At 33.2% G+C, this 19,856-nt stretch overlaps 2 protein-coding genes across 4 annotated transcripts in view; one reads left to right on the top strand and one right to left on the bottom strand.

The window, feature by feature from the left end:
- LOC117114361 (endosomal/lysosomal potassium channel TMEM175-like) overlaps positions 1–2,735 on the top strand; it is a gene marked incomplete in the record, with an annotated part of 34,072 nt that extends 31,337 nt beyond the window's left edge. The window contains 1 exon segment of the mRNA XM_033258012.1: positions 1,761–2,735. Within this exon segment, the coding sequence (XP_033113903.1) occupies positions 1,761–1,780 (20 nt within the window).
- LOC117114363 lies at positions 2,351–14,640 on the bottom strand. Of its 3 annotated transcripts, none has more exons than XM_033258015.1 (5): positions 13,975–14,639; positions 6,454–6,628; positions 5,739–5,818; positions 4,640–4,742; positions 2,351–3,823 (listed from the first exon to the last, which is right to left on the bottom strand). In XM_033258015.1, the coding sequence occupies exons 1-5, from the start codon at positions 14,456–14,458 to the stop codon at positions 3,688–3,690; spliced, it is 978 nt and encodes a 325-aa protein (XP_033113906.1). In that variant the 5' UTR covers positions 14,459–14,639; the 3' UTR covers positions 2,351–3,687. The 3 variants fall into 3 exon arrangements, with proteins under 3 accessions (XP_033113906.1, XP_033113908.1, XP_033113907.1); XM_033258017.1 differs by lacking the exon at positions 13,975–14,639 and adding an exon at positions 7,123–7,492; XM_033258016.1 differs by lacking the exon at positions 4,640–4,742 and having other exon boundaries at positions 3,688–3,823; positions 13,975–14,640.
- Between the last annotated feature and the right edge of the window lie 5,216 nt (positions 14,641–19,856).

Here is a 19,856-nt window from a genome sequence, read left to right as displayed (position 1 = left end):
AAAAATCCAAGGCCTACTTTTTTCAACATATTATTTCACAAAATTTTTCGTAATTATTGTTAAATTGCATTTTATATTTGCCAGCTCTTTTAACCGTTGATTTCGAATAACTGTGGTATGAAATTTGTTGGAATGATCAGCTCCGGTGATTACAAATTGATCCATATGAACAATGTTATCTATAGGCCTACACATGTAAAGGGCATAAAACGATACGGTATTTCTTTAGGTACCTAAAACAAGTTAATGAAAATTTATATAAAATATTCATGAGTGAGTTTGAGAAATCAATTATATAAGGCCCTCAAGATGCTACTTTGTCGAAGCTTCCGGTGGATTTTTAAAAAGTCCACTTTTTAAAACCTTATTTCGCCAAAAAATTATCGTGAAATGTTATAGTATGCATTGAATTTTTGCCAGCTCTTCCAACCGTTGATTTTTAATAACTATGGTACGAAATTTTTTGGAAATTATGCGCTACATTGATTGCAGATTGATCCATTATGAACAATTTTATATGTAGGCCTACATATGTAAAGGACATAAAAATGTTATTTCTTCAGATCTATAAAACACCCAAATAAATGAAAATTTAAATAGAATATTCACAAATTATGGGTTTCAGAAATCCTATTATATAATGCTCTCAAAATGCAACTTTGTTGGAGCGTCGACCTCCAAATTTCAAAAGTCATTTTTTTTTATAACCTACGGTATTAATTCAGTAAAAACGTTCCTAAATGCTATAGTTACTAGCTATAGCATGCATTGCATATTATTTGCCAGCTTTTCCAGACATTGATTTTAATAACTGTGGTACGAAATTTGTTGGAAATTATTAGCTCCAGTGATTGGAGATGGATCCACTATGAACAATTAAATGTTACCTGTAGGCCTAAAAGGACATAAAAAGTTACAAATTTTAGGTCCCTATCAACACCCAAATTAATAAAAATTAAATAGAATTTATAAGCCGAAACCCCGAAAATTCTGCCAACAGGCCTGATATACACTTTATTGACATAAACGTGTAAGACTGTTTAAGTAACTCCAAGTTGGTTCTCAACTATTTAAATTGATACATATTTTTTAAATACAACTAAAAATAATAAGCGTGAGGCTATTAACTTTTTCTTTGTAAATAATTTATTTCAAACGAAATTCAACAATCATAGCATGGAGCTATTGTATGTAAAAATATATACAATAATACCACTAATATTCATTTCGTTTAGTTTAGGGACCGTCGCCAGTCCATAACCAATATTCTCAGGGTAACAATGATTTTGAACAGGACGGGTTGTTGGCCCAGCAGTCGGTTTTATTTTTTTTTCCCCGGGATTTCCTTCCCTTAGTATTAGCACAATATTGCAAGATATCGGTTACCAGGGACGTAAATTTGGTTTGAGTACTCTCGGGTTATCGACAGGCTACTCCTTTACAGAATATTACGTGGAAGTTAAAATGATGACGTCACGATTGACTTATTGTTACAATTGAAACTTATTATAGACATAATTATTACAAATTTAAAATTAACATTAATAATGAATTTTCAAGATTTGAAAAAAAATACTGTATACAATAATGATCCCTGCTTTTTTAAAATAATATGATTCGTGTAACTTGTAAAATCATATTGTAAAAACTGCTTATTCTCCATAAAAAGCAACTTGATTGTCCTTGGTAATAATGTTGCTATTTAAATCGAGTGGTAGTATAATAGTTCATTAAGTCGTATACTGTTATTTTTTTTTCAGCCGAAATGAACAAAGTGTAAATAGTTGGTATCAACAGAGAGTCATCGTCGAATGCATCTATCATCAAAATGCGTCATAGCTCTGCATCTCCTCTTTCTTGTCCTTATGGACAGGGAGCTTCTGATTCCGTGACGACGGTACGGTCTACGACATAATGGCCTGACGTAGAATCCGCTGCGCATGCAAAGGACATTGAGTTTTAGTTTCAGTTTCGGGGCCTCTCCCCGAATGTTAATCCATTAAGAACATAGCTATTTGTTGAACCTTAGCAAAAGTATTCAAAGGGCGGGGGCTTAGCGGATATGGTCCATTTCAGGAGGCGCAGTGTGGTCAGAATCTACGTTGATGTACAGAGAACGCGGGATGATCATGCTTGAATGAATCTGTTCAAGGGTCACGTCATTACGTAATAGAAAGCTCCCTAACTCAGTCTATAGTTCTCATAAACCATGGAGGTATAAACATTTTATACCTCCATGTATAAATATAACACCTTATAATTAGCAATCAAATGTTGCCTTAATGATAAAAGAAAATGATTAATCATCTTCGTTGGTTTTAAACAAATTGTTACTCTTACTCACACAATGTTCGTACTATTTTTCTATCTTTTATTACTAAAACATTACATTATATAATAAATAAATTCTATCTTCAAAAAATGTTATACAAATTTGCTAACAAATGCTGATACTACTGTAATCCGTGTTTTAAATTAGGCCTATATAAAAGTTTGAATATACTACGTACTGTCTACGTACAAGGTGATCGGTCCCGGCTAAATGATGCAGCACGTATGTAGTAGGTTTATTTCTTGTTGTTTGTTTGCTTCAAATATTTTCTTACTTTTCAACGAATTTTGTAAAAATCAAGAATATTTTTATCTGTCCTTCAGCCAAGATCTATAACCAAAGCTACACTAGAATTTATATTTGAAATAAGAAAAACTTAAACAGAATAAATATGTATTTTTTAGTACAATTATTGTTTATTTTCTGATATTATCATCGTCATCATCATCATATTATTTAATTATTAGGATTATTTTTATATCGTGAAATCAAGTTACTAGTTATAATAATTCTGATATAACCCTGTGACATTAGTTTAAACTTGTTGAAATAATAAATGAAAAGTTATAAAATATAGTAACGTAAATTCAAATAATATAGTCTTATTATAATGGCACAATTGCCAGTACAAATTGGCTAAACCTAACCATAAACCTAACGAATCAATATTTAATGCCTTTTTGGCCAAAAGTTTAAAGTATACAGGTACAGTACTTTATTTTAGGGCAAGCGTACATTAGCCCAAAATACATGTACCAAACTAGAATAATTATACAACATTTAAACGTAATTTTAATTACATAATATAGTGAATTCAAACGAATTAATGTCTTTTGAACAATTAACTATAATCTCACCAATAGTCATAGATTGAATTTTTACGTTATACTAATATAGCCTACATTTTTATTAAGTATTCTTAATATTTATGTTATGTACCAGTACATATAATTATTTAAATAAATGAAAAGGTAAATAAATATGTCTGTTAAAAGAACAAGCGAGAATAACTAAATCAAGGTGGTTCAATTAAAGAGCTAATTATTATTTGAGATGAGTTACGTAATAATGCCATAATAGGTAATTATGAAATAAGTACGGTAAGTGTATTACTAATGCATACGAACCATTCACGCTTTATAAGACTCACCATATGAGCCATGACGTAAAAACAAGACATGAATATATTCAAGGCTTCGGTATGCATATATGCCATATTCTTCCATTTGCTTAAATAAATAAAATTCAATTGCACATTTTTTGCTGGCATAAAGACCGTTCGAATTGGAAAAGCTCGTGTTTGCTCTCATCATTGGCTTACTGTTGCTCTCAGCAGCAATCGCGTCATCATCGCGTCATACCTGAGACGTCCTCTCTTGTTGAAAAGAACTATCAATCATGGCAACCCTCTCATGACTTGTATTTTGTTCAACAGCCCCAGCTTCTTCCATAGCTTTTAGCCGTTCGATCCGATCTGTTTCAATAGATCTCCTATCAAAATAATATAGCACATGAAGTAATAATATATATAGAAGCGTGAACGTCATTGAAAAACACATTTTTCCAAGTAAGCGGGTTATTAGGAAGGTATCGAATGCAAACTTACAGAAACGATAAGAAATATGGCCTACGGGAACAATCCATTATTATTAAAATTTGAATATGAATAATTATATTTCATCTTTATTTTCAATATGTCTCTCGTTGTACAGTACAATGACGTTAATATCTTAATGGGCAAGCATAATAACATAACACAATTACATAGATCATGAGCCCAATATTTGTTTTAACAACCTTAGATTGCAATACGTTGAGAGTGTCTGAAGAGCACAGTAATGTTAATAGCAAGTACCATTATGTCATCCATATCATTTATAGTGCGTTTGACATCTACGTGCAATAGCATGCCCATGTACATTTTACATTCATGTAGACAAATAAATTTGCATTTATATATAATATACATATATCATATATATATCATATATTTGAATATATATGTGTCATATATATAATATATATGCCTATATAAAAGCATATATATAAGCATATATATATATAGCAATAGCATGCCCATGTACATACATTTAACATTTATGTTTATAAATAAATTTGAACTTATAATATATATATATATATTATATATATTTGAATATATAGGCCTAATATGTATAATATATATATATATATATATATATATGATACATAATATATATGTATATATATATATATATATATATATATATTAGTAAGGTATATATTTTATGTATAGGCCTATATATTGGAATTTAGACAAGTACTGACCTATATTTCAAGTAGAAAAGCACGCCGACAACAATGATAAGAATCGTAGCAACAAACATAATGCTGAGAACAATAATTGTTTCGTTCATATCCAGGAAAGAATCTGTAGAAACAGAGAGTAGCGATGAGGAAAAGGTGAAAAACGAGGTACAACCTCTATCATCATAATAGTACTTGGAAAAGAAAATGTTAACATGATGGAATGAGTTTTTAGGAAAAGTCACCTTTGGTGACAGGATGTTAAGAAGGAGCCTTTTGGTGAAGTGGGCGAAGAAATTGGTGCATGAGTGGTAACATAATAAACAAAGTAAAACGAAGATAATAGTGATGAAACAAAGTGAAGAAATAAAAATTCAGCGCACAACACACAAAAATGACAGATGCCTATATGGCTGGTCGCCAGTCGCCAGAGAATAATAAAAGCTTATAATAGGCATAATATATATATATATATATATATATACTAAAAAGATAATGACTGAAACTCTTTTGAGATACCAATTTGGTAAGTGAAAGCTACAAATGTATATGTAATAAGCTTATATAAGCGTATAATATATAATTGAAATGATTGGGAGTGAGTGGGTGGTTGTGAGTCGATGCAATTTAACAATATTTAAAGTTTAGACAACAATAATAATATTAATGTATATGCCGTTAAAAAACATGCACAGCACACAAACAGAATACTCTGTTTGGTGCAAGTTATATATCGACTTATTATAGATACATATATATCGAATATAAGTATGTAAATAATATAATATAATACAAAAATCTTTACATTTAGTAAATCAATTGAGCTGACTTAATCATCATTCTTGATATCGATTATGTAAAGATTGGAATATTGATGGTGTTTATGTTTGCATTATATAGTTTTTAAGCGTGTTGCCATGGTGAAGCACAAATAAAATCTTGAAATGTTGAAGACAATGAATGAAAGATATGATAACGTGAAACAAGCAGGGATAAGTGACACTGTTCAACGTATTGCAAACTGGACTGGTGTGAAAAACTACGATGCTCTATAATCACACATGCGCAGAACAAGGGTCGGTTATCATGCAGTTAAGCGTGTCAATTAGTTTTCACTTACTATTTGTAGATGTTGATTCAAAAGTCAATGTACTATAGTCAATCAATTCGCACTGTGCTCCGGCACGTCCAACCGGGCAACTGTAAGTAAAAATAATACCAATATTTATCAATCAATCAATGTGTTTATTGCTTATAACTCTAGATCGAAGCTTGAATACTCTACAGTTATATATAATATGTTACATGTAAAACAATCTAATCAGCTTTGATTCCGTCATTCGTTATTTCGTTCGCTTGTTCGTTCGATCGTTCGATCATTCATTCATTTCATTAATCAAATAAATAAATTATGTATTTATTCATGCATTAACTCATTCATTCACCTTTTAAAAATAAATGTACGTTATACATTATTATACTAATTACACTTTCGGTCACCAATGTGTAATTTGATTTCAGAGTTGATTGTCTCTACGTTTCGATGAAATTGCTTTGACTGTCATCAGAATGATAACGGTCAGTTTTTAGCTCCGATGAGGAGCGCTATGAATACCAAGCTGATTGATTAAAAGAACTTTTTTGTGATCTTTTTTGTAAGGGCGGCCGTTAGGGTCAATATAATCTACTGCCTCTATTATACTGCCCTCATCGGAGCTTTCGAAATTACGAGATCTTGTTTAATCTATTATTTTTACACATGGTGTGTACCGAAAGTGTAAAAATTGTATTATTTGTTACTCGCCATGCAAGCCTTCAAGAAATAATATACTTACAAACAGTGTGGGGCGGCGCCTCCTATTTGGTAACATGTTCCTCCATAGTAACATGTAAGTGTGTTGTTTTCATCACACAGCTCAACCATTGAGTTTCCAGGTCCTGGCATACTCGTTGTTTCAATTCCTACAGTTGTACCAATTATTGATGTTGTTGCCGCTGCTGTTGTTGTGGCTGAAATAAAAGCATAGTAATGTTCACATTGTAATATCTGCTAAGGTTAAGTATATAGCAAAATTTAAATTGTCCCCTTCCCACTACTGTTTGCTGTCGCTTCCTCTGATTATATTTTTTCATTATTCGACTTTTTTATTGGTGTTTGAAAGGCGAGTGTTACAACCACAATTTTAAGCATGCCAAAATTCAAAAATAAAAAACATAGAGCATCAAAACTTTCACTCACTAAGACTAAAAAATAATGAGAGCTAGACTATATAGCCCCATTGAGATATTTCCATTCTGCGACAGGCGAGTGTAGGCCCACATGTTGTTGGATGTGATGAAAGGATACATAAATATACTTAACTACATATAAACTAAATGAAAACTTATATCTGGAGTGCACCTTGTCAAATATAACAAACTAAAAAATCAAAGTTAAACTAAATAAAATTATTACATTACACATAGATTAAAAGTATATATTCATGGTTCAATTTTAAACTTACTTATAGTCGCCATAACTATCAGATGAAATAATACCAAACGTTCTACAGTAAGTCTGAGTTTTCGTTGCTATGATAGTCCTTACTCTTTAACAGCTTTCTTAAAAGTGATACTATTTCACTAAGGACGATCCGTTATATGAACTATTTCAATCATTGGAAAAAGCATGCGCAGAGTGATGTGGTTGTCTATATTTATACGCCTTTGTTCAATCTATTATTAGGTGGGTGTTCGGCATCCGGGCAAAAAAAAAAACAACATTATGTCTAATATAGCTACACTACATTTAATATAATATCCAGCATGGTATAGAATACACAAGCTACCGTGGCTAGATTAACACCTGTTGTTTTTTTAATTGCAATTAGGGAACTCCCCTTTTGAACGTCACATGTCAAAAAAGGGAAATCCCCATATTCCGTCATGTATTTGATTACCCACACTTTTTAATTTTTCCAATCAATAGTAAAATCTATGTAATATACAAATATGATACTTTGAACATGAAATAACAATAACAGTATATATAAAAGAAATTACAAATAACTTATCGTCAACACGATAATCTGCTTAGCCTAGGTTTATTTTTAACACTAGATTAAACAAATTACGGTACCGTACCAATTTATTTATATAATCTCCAAGCTGTATACATAACGTACATAATTTTCCCTATTTCTGTATTCTTTTACAGTTTGCCCATGGACAGTGCATCTTTTTTTTTATATTTTCCTTTCTTAACATTCATTATTTCGTGTTTCTATACCTCATGTAAAAAAGATTCTTTCTATTAAGATAATTAAATGTGCTTCAACATTGATAGGGTGGGCGAAGCGTGGGGTGGGGATTGGTAGAAACGGTTTAGAAATGTGTAAATGTAAATAACGAATAAAATTACCCATTTCTGTACACAGTTCTTTACTGCAATACTCGATAAACAACTTTTATCACAACTATTATCATTAGATGCATACAGTATACAAATATTGCAACATATCGCATTAAATTTTCTAAAGCAAATTAGTTTGAAATTTAATTATTTCCACAAACGTAGATCGTCAGTGATTGACGTATAATTACAACATCCTTCAATACACATAGTCTCGGTTACTTTATTTGATTATCACCACGTAACAAAGAACACTATTAGATGTTCTATAATGGATGTGTACTAATAAAATCCTACTTGAGTATCTCATTGTTGTGTGTGGTTTTTAAATTTGCACTAGATTCAACGCTCACTCAATATAAGATTGGAATGTTTGCTTTCAGATAATATTGCTGGAATTCTCTGGCCAAATCGTCGCCAACATATTATAAAGGAAAAAACTTAGGCCTAAAGGTGATGAAAGCTGATACATACGGTAGTCTATTAAACATGCACTCAAGTGCCGGATCTAGGGGGTCGGGACCGGCATGTTTCGGCCACATATTTAATCAAGGTATGTGGTGGTGAGGTTTATTGTATAATGTTTACACTCTAGCCTACATCATTCTAAATTGTAAGATTTGTTGAATCTACCCTAAGAATGTTTGCATATTAAACAATACGACGGTGGCTTGTGTGGGCCTCACGTATTGTGGGTTTAGAACTTAATTTTTACAAATACCGTGGGAACTTTTGAAATAATAAAACCATAAATACATATTTGACAAAAATAGATATCGAAGGTAATGCATTGACAAAAAACTCCCCTATTCAGAGCTAGCATACCAGTTGAATTAAAAAGAAAGAGACTAATAAATAAAAATATGTACAAGAACGCTCCTTATTCATCTTGAACAATAGAACCGAAAACGACAATATCTTAACTTAGTACACTATAACATTCCAAAAAACTATATATTAAGACAAGGGATTTTTTTATGATAGAAAAAAAAAAATTAAAGTGACCTTGTGATGATGTTATTATTTTTGTAAATAATGTGAACATTCTGAAATGAAACTCACAGAGCTCCTAGTCTCGTGATTGGCTGGGAGGCGGCACGAGAGTATCAGCAATTACATTAAAGTTCGGTTCACACACCCTGAGCAAATTAAACGCGCTTTTACGCGCGCGACGCGAAAAAAATATCCGGACGTTAACGATTTTTAGTGTGAACAACGAGTGAACGTGACTTGACGTACGCAAATGTTAACGCAGCGAAACTATGTTTCCGCATAAGGAGAATGACACAATTTGCGTTTACGTTACCGGCATCTTGCGTTTTTGCGTCAATCAATTTGTGTATGCGGTGAAAGAGAACTATAGGCTTCAGACTAGCGCACTCTTTGAAGTTAAGCGCGCGATGTTATGATATAACTATATACTTATAAGAGGGTTACTTTGATGTATTATTATAATGCTATCGCATCTATACATCAGACAGTATTAACATTTGTACAAATAAATTATCTCTACTTATCTTCCGAAAGGGGTTCACTCCTTTTGAATAAATGATGACAAAGGGAAAAACGACCAAAAGGCGACAACGAAACGTCACACAACAGTTAAGTTGTCTATGTTCTTTTCAAATCGTTTAAAATTTGAATTGTGGTTTTTAAATTGAATAAACTGTCGAATACCTTATATTTAAAAGAACAATGAGAAAGGAAGTGAAACCTTGTTCATACTGCCACCGGTATTCTGCTTTACATTTTCTTTTAAATCCAATGAATAATTGAGATTTATCTAATGCATTAAAGACCGTGTGAAACTGGAATCGACATAATTTGGTTTACAAAATACCATTGAAGGCGTATACAATCTTAATGGATTGTGTGTAAATCCCTTAATTAAATTATAATGAGTTCTGTAATAAAAATTAAATAGGACCTAAATAAATAATAATATTTCTAACAATGATAATGATACTACCACTAATAAAAATATAAATAACAATAATAGTGATGTTAATATACTACTAATTAAGTTTTTCTTCTATTTTGTGTTTAATCAAAAATTTATTTATGGAATGTTTTCAATTGTTGGGAAAATACAAATATTTACTTCTCATGTAATCACTAATAATAGAAAGACACGTTATGAAAGCATAATGGAATTTTACTTGCTTTGAAGGCGGGATACAAAATTGAAAAGAGAGATTTGTTGTGTTTTGTTAAAAATATGCAAAGAATTATTCACACACATGACGTAAATTTAGGTAATAATGATGTAATTATTGCGAAAGAACATAATAACTTACGAACAAAAAATAAAATAATCTTGTAAAGAATAATGCTGTTATAATGCAAAGCTTAATAGCTTCAGGTTTTGAAAGTAAGATATTATTTTAACCTTAAATACTGAATCCTATTTGCTGTTGATTGGATTTACAAAAAAAAAAAGCTTGCTAAAGTCTATTTCTCTATAAATATGATGGAGTTCGTCAGTATTATAATTGATGTAAGATGTAAGATATACAATCTTTTCACAAAATGAATGTGCTTGTGTCTGTCTTATTATTATTATTATTATTATTATTATTATTATTATTATTATTATTATTATTATTATCATTATTATTATTATTATTATAATAATAATAGAATTAATAATTTGAACATTTATGAACCGCTCTTACACAGATGGTCTCACAGCGCTATTAGAGAAAAGACAATTGTAATAGGTGAGTTTTTGAGAGCAGTATTTAACTGTTTCAAAGTTGGAGAATGACAAACTTCACGAGAAAAGTGGAATTGTTTAAAGTAACTTAATCGGTACTGAGTAACTATCAAAAAGTTACTTTGACTTCTTGAGACCCGTGACAGTTACAATACAGCGCCACCCCGGTAAATTGGGGCGCGGCGAGACGAGCAGCATAATTGAGAACCAGGGACACAAAATATAGGCCTACAGGGTTATGATAATTTAAAGATAATCTGTACTTTTCGATAATGTAACTAGCATCTTTAAATTAACCAGTATTATGTCATGTGATTATCACAGGGATAAGGCTTTGCATTTAGCTGAATGCAGTTAGTAGGCCTACAGTACTACTGCAAACCCACTGAGGTGAACGAGGAACCTCTGGCTCTCGTGACGTCACCGTCCGTCATCACATCATGTCTTATTTGAGAGTTTACCTCTTTCGGATTTTGTTCTCCGATATATTCGTTTACTGATAGGCAACTATTATTATCCTCAAAATGTTTAGCACAATTGCACAATTTTAACATATAGACTACACGTCTCTGGGGCGGATACAGGATTTGGCGGGAGGCGTTCCGTGAGTCGAAACCACCTCAACCCACAATGGTTGGGGGCTGAGGTGAGAAAACTTTTGGAATATGGACCTGTAGGTGCCCCGACATTGCACTCTTATAATCTTACCGGTACTATGTTCATAACGATAAAAATAATAGGCCTATATCAACAATACAACACACATTATTTTTCTTAATACAATTTAGGGGGTGCGATCGCACCGTCTGTACTCCTCCCCCACCCTTGCATTTGCCCCAGCGTCTGATTCTTACTAATGTTTTCACTTAATCAAAAGTTCTGCACGTGCATGTGTGTCAATGCAAGTCATCGCAGATCACCACGTGTTCGAACTCTGAACTGACACACGTACGAGTCCTTGGTTAAAGATCAATTCAATATTCAAAATTCAATATTCAAAAGGAGCACAGAAGTTGTTCACTCAAATTTTTCACTTTTATCGACTTTTTGAACTATAATTGTACCCCAATACCAATAAACACAGATCTTGTCTGTTTTATTATTAAACATAAATTCCGATCGAAAATCGAGATGTTGTTCAAAAATAAGAAAACACAATAACCTAAAACGCATTTATTCATAATTTTTGCAGAACAGGGTGTCAAAATAATTTGATTATCTCTTACCCTGACGCCACCATTCATAAGGCGCACGTCGAGGGTATTCAATGAGCATAAACACATATTTTTTATTAGTCTGGGGGTTCAAAAAGTTGCAGCTTGACATCCGGAATTCAAATTATAAGTATTTTCTTCTATCATGTACTTACTTGCTCCTCTTAAAAAAGGCTTTAAAAATGGTTTTATGTGGAAGTTATACAGCATTATATAATAGTTTCCGAAATTACGAGCTGACAGAATTTATTTTCTCGGCATTAGCTGATAACAAAACATACTTAAAAAACGCCGGGGTACTTGAAAAAAACACACTGACACTTCAAAGTCCAAGCATATCAAACAACCTTTTCAATTATTGATGTTAACATTATCAGACATGCGACAAACATGGAGTTTGTAGGCTGTGGTGTAAGGTCGATGTCATTCAAACAAGAATGCTACCGATACAAGGGGAATGAAAGTAGGAATAACTTAGCTTCAATCTAATATTGTTTCGGTAGGCCTACCTTTAGTTTCGTCAGTACGGACCTGTCGGTGAGACACTATTGAGGCCTACTATAGAAGTTAAAATCACGTGACAAAATATCGAATGTTCCGGTCTGTGCGGCACTATTTCATAATGTCCTTCGAGTTTGTATTCAATTGTCGAGGAGTAGTGCCCCTAGTTGACCGGATATGCCTAGATTAGTATAGTGTCACACGCACAGGATGGACGCCCAGCGTTGTCATAGCTTATTATACTAGCCTACCGCCTTGAACTTAGAATAAACCCTAAGAGCAATAGGATTTGGCCAGGCAGACAGAAACTTTCATACAGCCCCCAGATTGTGGATCCTATAATAGTACCACAGTTCTCCTATTCCTGACAAATCCAAAACAAAATGACTAGTGAGAATATTTTTTATCTGGTTATTTCTAAATGAATTAATATATTATTACTCATTTATTAGACTAGCCGATTAATATTTGGGAAAAAGTAAGGAAAAAGCTTAAATAATTGGCTCCACTATGTGTGAGCCCTCGAGTTTGAATGAAGAGAGACTTAGTAGTGGTCTTAGATCCGTATTGATATCGTACGGGCATAGTCTGCGGTTCAGCGGTATGACGCTCGCCGAGATAGCGAGGGATTGTTGGTTCTATTCTTTTTTCATACAACTATAATAATTTTGTTGATGAAATACGGTATGTTGATACAATTTTCATACCATCATGTTCCACTGTATTTTTATCTAAATATAATAGAGATATACACTAAACAGTCTTGCGTTTATGCTATATATATACTGTCTCTTATACACATCTAGATGTGTATAAGAGACAGGTATAAGAGTCAACATTACTTCTTTCTAGATATCAATGCAGTGTCGGTGCCGTAACAGAATACTAATTTGGCGTAGATCATAATAGCCTCCGTAAAGTCATTAGACCTATATCAAGGAGTTTAGGCTTGGGTTGCAAACTACCTCAATGGCGATGCGTATCTGTTTACAATACATATTTACACCGGGTTTGATTTGTTATCATCATCAGAAATACACACTCAGCTTATTCTACAATCGGTAGTTATACAATTAGAACAGGCGAACACATAGAAGGTCGTACCTAAGCCGTTGTTTTGATTGAGCTGTTCTGACACTTGTTATCGTCGTTCTGTCTGATGCATTAAGCCAATATTGAACGTTATATATTGAACGTTATTCGATGGGCCAGCTGGGCTGTGACCAACGTCCTACCACGAGGTTTGTGAATTACAGCTGCGCAACGCACGATAACACAAATTTAAACTACAGTACGTTATAACCTGGCATATTTTTCATAGCAGGTATAAATTCAACAATCCCCCCTCCCCCGGGGACGATACGGTTTCGGAAAAGTAGGTTCATCCATTTCATTACAGGTATACAATAGACTGGAACCATTGGGTATATACAGCAGGATTTTACATATTATTTTACAGAAAGATAAGTCAACTTAGCCTTAGTATACAAGTTAGAAAAAGGGCTTAGGCCTAAAAAACGAATGATCAACTTACCTTCTAATTGAACTGCAATCTTACGAACTTGACGTAAAATCACCTTAGACGCTTGGTATACATTTTCCGATAGTTCAAATTTACTATTGGTTCCATTTATTGGAACCAAAAAAAATACATATGCTTTGTCAGTTTCAATTTCAGATCCACAAACATCAAAAAGTGTTTCAGGTGTTAAAATATTAATACTTGATTCCTCCAATTGCTTCGTTGTGAATTGTTTTTGGACTCTGATAGTAATACTAGTAAATTTTACTTTTTTAACTATAGCTTTTAAAATAACAACATCCCTTGTCATGTTATTGTCCAATCGTATGTTTTTCGAAGCATTGCATGTTGAGCCGCTAAACACAACCGGTAGGCTGACAATTGTAATCACAAACGCTAAACAAACGCCGACTCGTATATAGGCCATTTTAAATCTACAAGTGCGTTTTGTGATATTTGGAGTAGCAATACTTTCTTCGTTTCTTTCAAAGTGCATAATGAATGGATTAAAGATTATAGTAGAAGTATTATGCAGTACAAGTTCCGGAAATGAAATCTGATTGGTCAATGGGGAGACAAACTACAAATGTTGCGCAACTTTCAAGCACTATTTGTATATATAAAGCTATCTCCCTTTTTACCCATAGTCCAATTCAATACATTTACCCGTGGAAACAAACACCCATCCCCCTCCCTCCCATGGGTCGCGTTATTCAATCCCCCGACAGAGATCGGGACATGTCTATCTTATAGCGCTCCAACTTAATCTACTAGTGGTCATGACAACTGTATAAACAAATATCTCGTTTGTACTACTGCCCTCTAGTTAAACTTTGCTATTTGTATTCTTACACTCCTTGGTGGAGTAGGACGAACCGGTTTGCTGTATTTATACTCATTAGGCCCTATATAATATAATTTTGGTTCCAGAAACATACTATTTTTTTAGATCGTCGACGCTTAAGTCGACACATTTCCACTATAATATAAACTGTGAACGGGACTATTCATCCAAGTGTGGTGAGGTGGTATGGTGTCGTAGGTCTATAAATAGCGTCTCCTGTGGGCTTAGCACAGTAGTCCTATTTCTGGATTGTTACCCCTGTCAAATACCTTTACAAACTCAAAGGTGCAACTCGAAGGTATATTGCAGAACAGAGGTACCGTATTTAAGCATATAATGTAATAATAATATAATATCAACCAAACCGAGGGTATTCACATCGCAAAGTAAAGTAAACGAAGACCTTTACTGATAGTCTCTGGAACGTTGAACGTTGAATGAAATCTTCATAAACAGTCGTAGATGTAGGCTTATGTAGCCAATCATCCTTGATAAGCAATGTACTGTAGTTATAGAATTTCAGGAGGGACTACACCTGTACAAATCATAAGTTAGGACTAAGTCTATGTATGCTACGACATTATATATCATTTATAACATTTTTTTAAATATTTATAATTGATTTTTGATTATATTTTTATAGGTCTTCTCTACAACAGAAAAACACACAAGGAATTTTTTATTCATGACAAAATGTCGCAAATATGTAATGACATTGTTGGTGTCAATGTATACAAAAGGTTTGGAATTCTATAGAATACAAAGATAGTTAGGCTAAGTCGGTGTCATATATCTGAACTTAGAATCATTTTAGCATTGTAATAACCTGTGCTATTTATATCATGAAATACAAAGCGTGTCAGAGAATATAACCTTTAATAGACCCGATGTATATTAGAAACGACTTTGCCTAAAGTTTCTGGGAATTTAGGACGTGGTAAAGTACGAACAGACAAAACTTGTGTTATGTAAAATCAACTATTTCCCCATCGATCATAATGTATATATATTACATATATACATGTATGTATGTATGTATACACACACATATATATATACACAATATATATATATATATATAACCTATATAACATATAACCCTATATTTCGTTATAAAGAATTACAATTTAGGCATATATAATATATATATAATATATATATATATTTATAATATAAATATGATACATAAATTATACCTTATTTGAATAGGCCTATATACAGCTAAAAACAAGAAGCAATATATTTTCATTATTTTATTTTTTATTATTAACTTGTAAATATTAGGAATAGAAAAGGAGAGCTTGTGGATGGTGAAATATCAATCGACCTTCTGTACCAGGACATATGGCTATAAAAGACCGTTTTCAACAGCCAATTAAACAATGACGTTTCCAGCACAAAATCCTAACTAAGGAGATCATCTTTTCCTTGCTGGTATTTGAATAATAATAATAAATGAGAATGGAGCAGTGTTCCTTTAATAAATAAAATAAAATAAGAACATTTTGACCACCGAGCCTTGACATGCAAAATGTTACTGGTTCTCACATCAAAAAAAAAGTTTTTTAAATGAACATCCTTATTTAAGGGACACTTTTTAAAGGAAAGTATATCTTGTAAGACTATGGCCAACCCGTATTCAGTTACACCACTATTAAAAGTAACTAGAAAGATTATATTTTTTTCTAGAGGGGATTTTTGTGCTATCGTCATTAGTGTGATGACGAGTGTGAAGTGTTAATTTGCGCGCGTAGCACATTACATGACGCGTTCTTTTCGCGTATTGTACTGATTGATCGAAGACTTCCTCATTAAATATTTCCTTTTAGTTACTTCTGTCAAGAACATTACGACGAAGTATGCCTGCCTGGGCATCGATACTAAGTGAGGGATGGCATGTTCATTAGCTTCAATTAGGCCTAAGGTTTAAAAGAAGGACGCATAGCGTAGGTACTGTACAGTCAACGCACCAATACATGAAAACCCACAAACAGTTAGCCTTACTGTTGCCTATCTAAGATACAGTAGTTCAGGTGCTCAAGCCTTAGGAGTCCTTAGTTCAGTTAAATTTGTTTGTGGGTGGGGAAACTTGTTTATATTGTACTGTATTTTTACATAGAAACCTGGAAGAGCGGGTAATATTGTATTATTATCATTTGTGTACTATTGGTACTTGATCATGGTATTGTTTTTTTGTTTTTGTTTTTTTCGTTTTATTGTTTTTGTTTGCCTATCACCGACAGATAGGCAAAATTATAAAATGTATTGGCCTAATAAAAAAAAATTTAAAAATTCTCTTAATTTCTCAGAGGAACACATTAATATGATTTAATTTGATTTTATATTATTTAAAGCAATGTATATACACATTCAGTGTATATAATAGTTCATACTACTTACCCTTATCTAGGTCTGGGGAAAATTGATTCCCTTGAACTTTGTAAACTTATAATCCACCCTTCTTTCTGTATCAAGAAATTGAGGCCACTTCCAATCCATATTTTCTTTCTTCGCTAACATCCAAAGCTCACTATCATGTGATTGGTTGAGCAGCACATATCCTTACTTCGTGTAGATGCACGCACTAACCTCACAATCACACATCACAAAAAAGTAAGACAGTTGTTTTTTAACTCGCCCCTTTCGATAGTTTTTAGCTGTATCGAGTCTTGTGTGCGTCAGACTGCGTCAGTTAACTGTTGCACCGTTTGCGCTTGTTACGCGGCTAAGTTCAAGTGGTATGCACCAAAGATGGTTCACACTGGAAATTATGGCGGTCTCATCATAGAAACGTGAACTAAGCTTATAGAATGCACTCATTAACACGCACTGGGCTTAAACTCGAGAAGAGGCAGCCTAAAAAAGGATCCCCACTGTTATAGTTGGCAAAAGTAATCTCGAAAAGAAGCCCATTTCCAAAAGATGTCCCTCTCGATAAGAAGGCCATTCAAGGGTCCTAAAAAAGAAGCCAAAGGCCTCTATTCGAGGTTTTACGCCGAAGTTCCACGTCACCTTCAAAATTTAATTACTGTACATTCATTGATAATTTTCATTATTATGATTACTTAGAAAACAACTCTAGAATGATTAAGCATTGGTGAAATTCATTAACAATCCTCTGTTGATAATCAATACTGACAGACCGCGTTGCTAATTTGATGAAAGGATTACTAAACGAATGAGCAACATAGATAAGTGGATGACACTTAAATAACGATATGAAGTTCGCTGACCTAGCCCAATACTTAAACCTTCTGTCGGCAGACGAATATGCAGTCAAACTGGTATTATTAGTAATTTATATGATACCGTATATGGATCTTAGGGAAATCAGATTTAACTATAATGACCTTAAAGAGTGGTATTCCTTAGAATGACGAGTTTTTATTCTCTCTTCCGATAGAACGTTCATAGCCTGGGGATAAAATGTTTAACCTCAAAGAGCAGATACTTGAAAGGAAATTTCCTACGCGAGACAACTAAAACGAAGCGTCAGGAACTCGCGACACGTTCCTATAATTACTCATTATATAGCAGAAATAGCTAAAAGAACTCCCTCGTGCTTTTGTTATAATTATTAATAACGATATTCAGTGCTTTCTATCTTGACATCAATTCGTGCAATTGAGTACTGTTTGCCGGATATTCAACGCAAGTCAATATATAACAACGAATCAGTTTATAATTAGAGGCACGCATTCTTCATATTAACTACATAGCTAATTTTAACTTAATGGTTGATTATTAACTAATTACACGGCCTAAACATTTCTCTATAATTAAATTGTTGCTTAATTGATATCTAATGCACATCCACGATCGTCAATCATAACTGTCTGTAATAAGCTAATAAACATTATAATTTTAATAAATGGACATGGATTTAATTTATCAATGAAATTTAAATTGCCTAATGACATATTTGATTCTTTACATGGGCAATTAAAATTAAAGTTTCAGATCACTTTTTCTTAATGGACCTCGCTAAGCCCCGCCCCTTAGATATTGTTGCTAAGGTCCCACAAGGCGACAGTGTTAAAACATACGCGAACACGTGCGTTTGTGGGACAACACGCGTGTGTTTGTGAGACGCGCGCGTATTCCTAGCACTGTTCTGATTAGTCAATTGTTAAGTTTGATTGACACTCCGGAAAGGTGTATTTAGTTTTCCAGAGTTTATGCCTTTAATCTATTCTAACGATTGAAATGTTCAATCAGCATCAACAGAAGAAACTCCTTCGTCGTCTTTAATAATAGCATGGTGATGATGATAATGATAATTACTGTGTTTTCATGAAGAATGCATGGCTTCCAAGTCGTAGAAGTCATGTTCCTGGAGAATCTGTCGTGCAGGCTGACGGACAGATGTTTGCGACGCGACAGCTAAAACGCATGTACAAGTACACACATACAGATTTATCGCCATGTTTACTACAAAAACAAAGAGGTTTGAGCAGGTTTGTGTCACTATTGATACGTTATTGTCGCTCAGAATGTTCAATAAATCTGATGTTTGCCTTATTGTCTGTTTAAGAATGGGAAAATTTACCTTAGCCCTAATTGTGAAAACGTGTTAAAGTTCTGGAGAAATCTGGAAGAAATTGAAATTCCGGCAAAAAATGTGGAGTTTCCTGGAGAAATTGAGATGAAATAAAATTCATGGAGACTCCAGGGTAATCCTGGAGACTCAGAAGCTCTGAGAATGTTGTGTTAGATCATTACAGACCGTCAGCTGTAAAAAATTCAGAATCATCCTATTCCAAATATAGCTATGTATCATCCTGGATGTTATCTCATCATTTAGTAGATAATAACATCATATAGTCCAAAGGACGCTATTATAAATATTGGTAATAATAATAAATAGGCCAAATTATCTTCTTTTTTTCTGTAATTCTCTTCCACTCCCTCATTTTCATGTGTTTTTTGTTCTGTGGATTTGTGGTCTTCTTTTTTGATAGGGAGACACCGGATGACAACTGGTGTACATAAACACAGATTTCCCCTATGAGGTGTCAAATACTGAGTTCTTTATTATACGTTTATGGAT

This window comes from Anneissia japonica, unplaced genomic scaffold (assembly GCF_011630105.1).
Source record: "Anneissia japonica isolate Jap-2015-1 unplaced genomic scaffold, ASM1163010v1 scaffold1231_len1163931_cov198, whole genome shotgun sequence".
NCBI lineage: Eukaryota > Metazoa > Echinodermata > Crinoidea > Comatulida > Comatulidae > Anneissia > Anneissia japonica.
This window is presented reverse-complemented; position numbering and strand designations above follow the sequence as displayed.